At 45.7% G+C, this 9,466-nt stretch overlaps 1 protein-coding gene across 4 annotated transcripts in view; it reads left to right on the top strand.

The window, feature by feature from the left end:
• Nucleotides 1-6,879: 6,879 nt before the first annotated feature.
• The window catches only part of SF3B1 (splicing factor 3b subunit 1), a 32,869-nt gene continuing 30,282 nt past the window's right edge, over nt 6,880-9,466 (top strand). For 2 of the 4 annotated variants that reach the window (XM_036319338.1, XM_036319337.1), the window contains exon 1: nt 6,880-7,010. In XM_036319338.1, the coding sequence (XP_036175231.1) occupies nt 6,983-7,010 (28 nt within the window). In that variant the 5' untranslated portion in view covers nt 6,880-6,982. The remainder of the gene's footprint in view (nt 7,011-9,466) is intronic. The other 2 variants (XR_004969306.1, XM_036319335.1) reach the window with 2 other exon arrangements.

Here is a 9,466-nt window from a genome sequence, read left to right as displayed (position 1 = left end):
GGGAAATGTGTAGCTAGCGATGGATATTACTTTGAATAAAGCACTTCTTTTTAAAATATGTATTTTTGAGAGGAAGGGAGAGAGAGAAACATCAATGATGAGAGAGAATCATTGGTTGGCTGCCTTCTTCACGCCCCGCACTGGGGATCGAGCCCGAGACCCGGGCATGTGCCCTTGACCGGAATCGAACCTAAGACCCTTCAGTCCGCAGGCTGATACTCCATCCACTGAGTCAAACCAGCTAGTGCAAATAAAGCACTTTTGATGCTTCTCTTGAAATTATCGTGTGGTTTTTTTTTTTTATTACAAAATACACTTTATTAACCAGTACGCCTAGTAAATGAAATAGTTGATTAAATGTATCAACAAATAGTTGGGAGGCACTTATTCTTTGCCGCTTTAGGTGCTGGATAAATGAACAGAAGTCTATTTTTTTTAAACATGGGTGTATCCACTGGGAATTTCTGTCCCTTTTATGTTTTTAATATGTATTTTTATTGATTTCAGAGAGGAAGGGGAGGGGGAGCGAGAGAGAGAGGGAACCATCAATGATAAGAGAGAATCATTGATCATCTACTTCAGACATGCCCCCCATTGGGGGTGGAGCCCCCGACCAGGAATCTAACTGTGACCTCCTGGTTCATAGGTTGAAGCTCAACCACTAAGCCATGCCAGCCGGACTATCAAAGAAGCTACTTTTAGAGGGAAATCCATGAACTAGTATGTAACACAATGTCAGATAATCATGCGCCGTAGGAAAAAGCAGGGCCAGGAGATGGAAAGGGGTCAGGCTGGGTGCTCTTTTCTGTAGGGTGGGCAGGTGGGCCTCTGAGGAGGCCCTATGAACCAAAGGCCTAAATGAGGCGAGGAAGTGAATTATGTGAACATTTGGGGGAAAGTTACTTCAGGTGGAGGCAAGAGCAAGTGCAAAGGGCCCAGGCAGGAACAACCTCGCCCTGTTTGTTGAAGAGCAAGGGCTTTGGATCATAGTGAGTGAGGAGAGTGGTAGCAAATGAGGTCAGGCAGTGCGGGCTTTCTCAGGGTGCCCGGGAGGTCATGGGACCAACTCTGGGGTTTAGCCCACGTGTAAAGGGAAGTCATTTGAGTTTGAGGGTAGAATGGTGGCTTGGTTTTATTTATGTTTCATATTAGCTGCTGTGTATATGTATGATTGTTATTTTCTGTTTTTGCTTTGTTCATTGCAGTCACTAGATACTTTGTGGAGTGAGTTGAAATTCCCAGCTACAAAATTTGTCAAACATTTTTCAACACAAGACAGATGTACTTGTCGATTCAGGTGGTTCTGTAGCTGTATCCAAACAATTCTATATCAGATTACCTTCAAATTCACAATTCCTGCTCTTCTGGCCTTAAATCCTAAATATTTCCAGTGATGTCTTCCATTAAAACACATTTTCATCATATAGCTTCCCTGCTCAAAAACCACAGTGGTTACCAGTGCCTACAAAATATAGACATTACATTGCTACCTCCTACTAAATTCTATTTCAAACGATTGTTAACTAGAAGGCCTGTTAAACATTTTTTAGTACATGATGTGCTTATGTACTTAGTATAAGGCTTCCTTTTATTAAATTCACCAAACATTTTCTCACTCACCTCTACCCAGACATATGAAAATACCTAACTGAATTGGGCCACCCAATTGAATAGTTTCCCAATTAAAAAAAATAAAAATAAAAAAATAAAAGGCAAAGGAATCTTTATAATAGATGGCAGTGTGTGGTACTCACTTGACTTCCCAGCAAAGGAAAGAATAATATTTCATAAGCTTCAAGGTGTTAGCAAACTCTGGTTCAGTTTCAGTAGATGACAGTGCTTCCAAGAATTGCGAGTTAAAAGGTCTGTCTATAGTACAGACTCTATACAATCTGAAAAGACTAGTAGTAAATTAAACAACCAGACCTATGAGAAGCAGTATGTTAGTCCAAACCAACTGTGCTGTAAAATATATTTGACACATTACATATTAAGTATTCTTGCCAAAATAAGTGAATCTGAATCTAGTCAAGCTTTGAGATGTGCTAGTTCACATAGGGGATAGAAGAACAGGTTAAATGACACCAAGGGGATACAGTCTGCCAAATACAGAACATGGGAAGTTCTGCGAGACCAATGATCCAATTTCCTCAAATAAATGCCAAGTGAAGGAGGAGGAAGAGTGCACTCTTGTAGGTTTAAAAGATTAAAGGGGCATTATTTGGATTTTATTTTGAACAGACTATAAAAAGAAGTATATAAGACTGGGAAATTCAACTGAAATTTCTACTTCAGTAGAAAGTCATACTGAGGATCTTACAGGTGAAATACGTCTGCAGTATGCTCTGAAGTAATCCAGTGTGGGTGGAGGAATAAAGTAAATGAAATAAAATCCATCATTTGTTGACAATAATTGAACCGGATGATGGGTAAATGGAGAGTTTATAATAGTATTATACCTGATTTTTTTAATATATATATTTTATTGATTTTTAAAAATATTTTATTGATTTTTTTACAGAGAGGAAGGGAGAGAGATAGAGAGTCAGAAACATCGATGAGAGAGAAACATCGACCAGCCGCCTCCTGCACATCCCCCACCGGGGATGTGCCCACAACCCAGGTACATGCCCTTGACCGGAATCGAACCCGGGGCCTTTCAGTCCGCAGGCCGACGCTCTATCCACTGAGCCAAACCGGTTTCGGCTATATCTGATTTTTATGGATGCCTGAAATCTTGTAATAAAAACCATATGTATTTTTTTTTCTATCTTTCACTGTTTAGAATCTAAACTTTAGATCAATAGAATAACCTTCCTAGCATGCTCAGTGATTTCATACACGGACTATCTTTGTGAAATGTTTGGTTGAAAAAAACAGACACCTTCCTTGTCTGAATCTGGAACGGAGTTACATAGATTACTGCTGTTACAGATGTTAAGTTCTGATAAAAATCGGACTAGCAAAGGGGATTAACTAGATAGTTTGCCCTTACTGGCTGGCTTTGTCAGTCAGGGACCAGTCAGGAAAAGTACACCAGTTATTTTAAAAGAAAATTTAATATAAGGACATTGTTAAGCAGGGGTTGGAGAACTACAGTGACAAAAATAGGATACTGAGGTAAGAAAGTAATAGTAACTGCAAGAAGTAGGTACCACCTCATGTTCCCAGGCCCACTGGGAGGTTCAGTTTGCTATGGGGGTTCACAGGACCCAACCTCTGGTTGTACTCAGCTATGACTTTTTACGTGAGAGGATACAAAGGAAAATCAGTCCAGGGAAAAGGAGCACGTGGGATGTCTGGGGGAGCCAGGTGCAAGCTTCACAGGTCCTTTCCCAGCGACGTCCTAGAACCACAAAGGACATGCTTAATTCTCCGGACAAGTTCTGTCAAGTTGCCAACCAGAGACTGTTGCCAACATTCAAGACTCTCTGCCCAGTTTTTGTTTGGAGCTGATCACATAGCACCCTCTACCTGGCATGTACCCAGATTTCAGGCTCCACAAGGAAAGCTGATGTTCCGCATAAACCGTATTGCTTGCACAGTTCAGGCACAGTGAGACAGTCTTCCTGGTTGTGGAGATGAGGGCGGCCCTCCTGAAATCCAATCCAAGGTACATGCCCTTGACTGGAATCGAACCTGGGACCCTACAGTCCGCAGGCCGACGCTCTATCCACTGAGCCAAACCGGTCAGGGCACAAGTAGTACATTTTGTTGCAATGTCCTTAAAAGTGCTTTTGTTGCTGTAGTCAGTTTGGCTTAATGGTTAGACTGTGGGCCCTCAGACTGAAGCGTTTCGTGTTCAATTACAGTCAAGGGCACCTACCTTGATTGCAGGCTTGATCCCTGCCCAGTCTTGTGTGCAGGAGGCAACCAATCACTGTATTTCTATCTCTCTCCCTCCCTTCCACTCTCTCTAAAAATCAATGGGGAAAAAAATTAACAAACAAAAAAGTGCTTTTGTTACATTAGCAAATTCTACTGACATCTGGATGCGGTTGGTTTAGGCCAGGACACATGCCCTCACTTACAGCCGTCAGTCACTCTCTTCTTATCACCTCACCTCATTTAAATTAAGCCCATTTCCTTTCACTCATATATTTTCCCCTTTTAGTTTTAGGATTATTTTTTTAAATTATATTTTTATTGATTTCAGAGAGGAAGGGAGAGAAAGAGAGAGATAGAAACATCAATGATGAGAGGGAATCATTGATTGGCTGCCTCCTGCAGGTTGGACTGAGCCCACAACCCAGGCATGTGCCCTTGACTGGAATCGAACCTGGGACCCTTTGGTCTGCAGGCTGACGTTCTATCCACCGAGCCAAACCGGTTAGGTCAGATTATTTTTTCTTTTTTTAAATATATTTTATTGATTTTTCACAGAGAGGAAGAGAGAGAGATAGAGAGTTAGAAACATCGATGAGAGAGAAACATCGACCAGCTGCCTCTTGCACATCTCCTACTGGGGATGTGCCCGCAACCAAGGTACATGCCCTTGACCGGAATTGAACCTGGGACCTTTCAGTCCGCAGGTCAACGCTCTATCCACTGAGCCAAACCGGTTTCGGCAGATTATTTTTTCTTAAAAGAAAAGAAACAAAAGAATTGGTGAGTTCACTTTGTCTTCTGTTATATTGAACCATCCAGCTCAAGCAACAGAACTAGTTCATTATTCTTGCTCCACACAAAACCTTTTTTATTTTCCTTAGCATTTTATCATAAGCCTCAGCTCACTGAAAGTTTAGCCTTTCTTACACTATTCAGTTAGATTTCTGCCACTTTTTTTTTTTTTTTTCACGGTGAAAGACTGACATGGATTTAATGACACATATTCCATACCGGCTGCTTGAACACCAGAATGCTGTCCAGGGAGCCATCATTAAATAAAACAACCGGGGAAAATAAGGCAGTTCTCACATACACAAGCACACACACAAAACCAGTTACTTTTAGGGTCATTAAATTATTCGCTATTTGAACAATCAGCTGTAAAGTAACATCACAGTGAAGGGAGGGGCGCACAAACTTCAGAAACTCAGTTCCGATGGTCTGTGAACACAGGTTCTTCATTTGCACTTTTCACATATGGACACGGCTCAAGGGGTTCACCAGTCATCTCCTTCCAACTCGGAGCTCCCGATGGCAGCAAGCCATTTCACCTGTTTAATCTGCACCGGATTCTGCTCAGCAAAGCGCAGCCTGCAGATTTCTGCCACTTTTAAATTACTTTTTCCACTCAAGAAAATTTTATTTTTCTCTTTTCCCAAGTTAAGTTTACAGCCTGCTAAACATTTTACCCAAATGTGGGAAAACTGCCTGGAGATACAAAACTCAATAAAATAATTACATGGAAAGAACAAACAAAGATATCCATTAAAGCAAAGTTACAGAGAGGAAGGGAGAGGGATAGTTAGAAACATCGATGAGAGAGAAATATTGATCAGCTGTCTCCTGCACACCCCCTACTGGGGATGTGCCTGCAACCAAGGTACATGCCTTTGACCAGAATCAAACCTGTGACCCTTCACCTGGGACCCTTCAGGCCCACGCTCTATCCATTGAGCCAAACCGGTTAGGGCCCCTCTCAGTTTTTCAAGCATCTTCAAAAGATAGGAAAACCTGTAAAACAGAAATCTGATGCTTAATCTGAAGGGTGGTCAGGGCAAGATCTATTCCCACTGTTTACGTATCAATGCAATCTTTGTGATGTATGTAGACCATGGAGTCATGCAACAGTATCTCTCTTGTGCATGTCAAGGCCTAGTGCACCTTCCCTAACATCCCTGGGTGCGTCCTTAGTTACCAGTTTATTATAAAAGGATACAACTCAGGAACAGCCGACTCGGGGTGTGGGGCCAGGTGTGCGGAAAGGGAAGGGCGTGGAGCTCCCATGTTCTCCGAGTGCCCCATCTCCCCAATGCCCCGTCTTCCCCAACCCAGAAGCTCCCGATTTATGTTTCTTAGGCAGAATTGGGAGGCATTTCATCAGCGTTAGTGCTGGCGACCAGTGGTTTTCTAAGAACCTGTACAGTGAAAAGGCTTTACAATGTACAAGGTGGCAGAGTTCCTGCTGTGTCACTTAGTAACTGGGTGACCTTGCACATTTTATCTGTAACCCTCACCCCCCGCCCGAGTTATCCTCTCATTTTAAGTGGGATTAGGAACAGTTGCCCGCTTGAATAGTGTTTGGGAACATGTTGTAAACGAAACTCCTACCCAAATGGTTAAGTACTTCCGGAAAACAAAAAAGACCGTGAATTACAGCAGCCGAATGAATGTGCCCGCAGCGAAGCACTGCCGCAGCTGAGACAGACGCTAAGGTAAGCCTCTGGCTGACCCCCAGCCTCCTCCCCAAGAACCTGGGGGGAGGGGAGGGGAGGCCGGAGCCTTCCTCTCGCCGGGAAGCCTTGCTTTTTATTTTTATTTTTTTTTATACTTTTTAAAATATATTTTATTGATTTTTTGCAGAGAGGAAGGGAGAAGGGTAGTTAGAAACATCGATGAGAGAGAAACATCGATCAGCTGCCTCCTGCACACCCCACACTGGGGATGTGCCCGCAACCAAGGTACATGCCCTTTACCGGAATCGAACCTGGGACCCTTCAGTCCACAGGCCGATGCTCTATCCATTGAGCCAAACCTGTTAGGGCAAGTCTTGCTTTTTACGTGGCCGTGCTTGACTGTCCTCGTGGAACCTCCCTCCACGGCAGTTATTCGGAGGCACCACGGCCCCTCCGGCCAGTCCCACCCCGGGTCCCCCACGAACGCCGCCGCCCGGCGGCCCACCGCTGACTCCGCCCCCACCCCACAATGCACCGCTCCACTCCAGCCAGGCCGCGGCTCTGTCACGTGGCGTTCGGCGGCGCGCGCTCCCGCGGGCGCATGCGCAGGAGCCAGCCCCCAGCTATTTTCCTCCGTGGCAGCGGCGGCGAGCGGAAGGGCTTGGGAGCGCCAGTTCCGCCTGTATGTTCGAGTGGACAAAATGGCGAAGATTGCCAAGACTCACGAAGGTAAGCGGCCTGCCGCCAGTCCCGCGCCTTCCCCGCCGCCCAGCCCGCCGGAGTGGTGCCTCCCTGGGTTCCTGCCTCTCCCCGGGGATTCTCGTGTGGAGGCCGGGCCCGCGCTCGCCGCCCGGCTCGTCTCCTCGGCGCAGGCCGCGGCCCACGTAATGGCGTCCTGCCTTTGCACCCGACAGGCTCTTTGTTCCGTGTCTGGGGGCTGCGGCTTGGGGCTGGCGTCTCCTCTCGGGCCAGAGGGCCTCGTTCGCACGGCTCGCTGAGGAGGGTTTCGGGGCGCGGGGTCGGGGAGGGGCGGGGGGCAGAGCGGGCTGGTCTCCGCCGGCCGCCCCCGGCAGCCCGGAGTCTGGTTTAGTCAAGCGGGGCCCGTCTCTCCTAACCTTGGCTCATCTGTGTCCTCATTTTTTTTTCTTTTTGGTATGAAATGATTTGGGAATAAAATGTCCCCCCCCCCCCGATTGCTTTTAGTAAACATTTTTTTCTTTCGAGACTCGTTGTTGGAAGAGGAAAGACACCGTTGCTTTTGGGGTAGCGGATCGTTTTGTGGGAGGCGGAGCACACACACCTCGGGGGACGCTGGGACCGGGCTGGGGTTCACTAGGGGAGCGTGCGGGAGTGGCAGGAGGTAGGGCCGCCTTTTAGGAAGGACGAGGCCGGGGAAGTGGAGCTGCATTCCTGGCTTTCTGACCTGGAGCCTCAAGTTTGCATCCCACGCGAGGCTTCCGAGAGGGTCGCTGTCGTTTCCCGCGCGGTTTCCGGGTGCCTGGCTGGGTCGCCGTGAGCGGTGATGAAGACGAGGCCATCCATAGTTTCGCAGTCCGGTGGGGAAGCGTTGTCCTCCCGTTACGGGACCAGTGGATGCTTCAGCGGAAAGCGGCGAGTGCAGGGCAGCTGGGGAACGGAGGGTTACTTGATGCGGGGGGGCTGTTTCACCGAGGAGACGACTCGGCCCTGGTCTGGAGGGATCGTCTGCTTGAGGTTGGGGGTGCGCGTCGGAGCCCGAGATGGTGTCTGGGAGCCTGGCAGGGGTTCGCGGGAGGTAAAGAGGGATGAGACGGGACAGGTTGATGAGGTCGGAAATGTGAATAGTCGGGTCACCGCAGGAACGGGAGTCCAGCGCTCTGCCGTGTATGAAACTTGCCCACGAGTTGCAGGGACCTGAATATTCTTGTTGTTGGGTATTTAAGATTGAAACACGGCTTTCATCGAAACGTGTAGAGGCATTCATTTTTCTCTCTTTAGACTATCTCTCAACCGCGCCTTTTGCAAAATAATTAGAAAACGTAAAGATGTTTCTGTTTCTGTTTATCCAGGAGTGGAGTGTTCATTTGGGGTGTTTTACGGCTTTGGGTACTTGTTTATTGGTACCTTCATCAGAAGGTACTTTTGGACAGGAAATCAAAAGTTCTGGTCGGTTTTTCTGCATTTTTGGAACCTAGTTTAAAGCTTTGGGCTACAGAAAATTGAAATTTATTGGCCAGAATTGCTGTATTTGGGATTATGCTTTATCGATGTGAATTAACTGATGCCATAAAGTATTGGAACATTCAGTTTAACACCTGAGCACTGTGTAAAAGACACTTCCTCACTGTGGAGTATAAAGGGGCTGGTAAATGTTTAGTAGAAATACACATGGTATTTACATAGCTTCTTGCTAGAACTTCTAGTCCTTCATGGCTCATCTCTGTTTTCACTTTTTAAGTCATCTTTGATAACCTGGAGCGGAATTAGTTTTGTTCTTTTTTTTTTAATGCTGGCTGTTATAGTCCTCTATAATTCTTTATTATATTACCTAGAATATTCTATCATGTTAAGGTTTTCTCTTCCACTTTGAGATTTTTGACTGCAGGAACTGTACCTTGGTATCCCCAAAATCTGGTAAACATGGGTGCTGAATATTTTATCAACATTCACTGAGAGATTAATTTGTACTGGAAGTATTAAAATAGTGTTACAGCCCTGACTGGTTTGACTCAGTGGAGATAGAGCGTTGTTGGCCTGTGGAGTGAAGGGTCCCAGGTTCGATTCCGGTCGGGGGCATGTACCTTGGTTGCGGGCATATCCCCATTGTGGGGTGTGCAGGAGGCAGCTGATCGATGTTTCTCTCTCATCGATGTTTCTGACTCTCTATCCCTCTCCCTTTCTCTCTGTAAAAAATCAATAAAATATATTAAAAAAATAGTGTTACAGAAATGACCTTTGAACAATTGGGTAGGTTTGTATACATCTATTTGGCTGAGATAAGTAAGAAGTGGGACTTATTCATATATTAGATTAGATACCTCCTGAGCTGAGAAGAAGGAATTTAAGATTAACATCAAATTAGGGAAGGCTTTGCATGCTGAGCTAGGTTTGACTTTGGCTTTCCATTGAATACGGAATAAAGTGCCCTCCTCCCAGGTACCAGATTACTTCTGTTTTATTTATTTATTTATTTTTATTTTTTTAAT

This window comes from Myotis myotis, unplaced genomic scaffold (assembly GCF_014108235.1).
Source record: "Myotis myotis isolate mMyoMyo1 unplaced genomic scaffold, mMyoMyo1.p scaffold_m19_p_8, whole genome shotgun sequence".
NCBI lineage: Eukaryota > Metazoa > Chordata > Mammalia > Chiroptera > Vespertilionidae > Myotis > Myotis myotis.
This window is presented reverse-complemented; position numbering and strand designations above follow the sequence as displayed.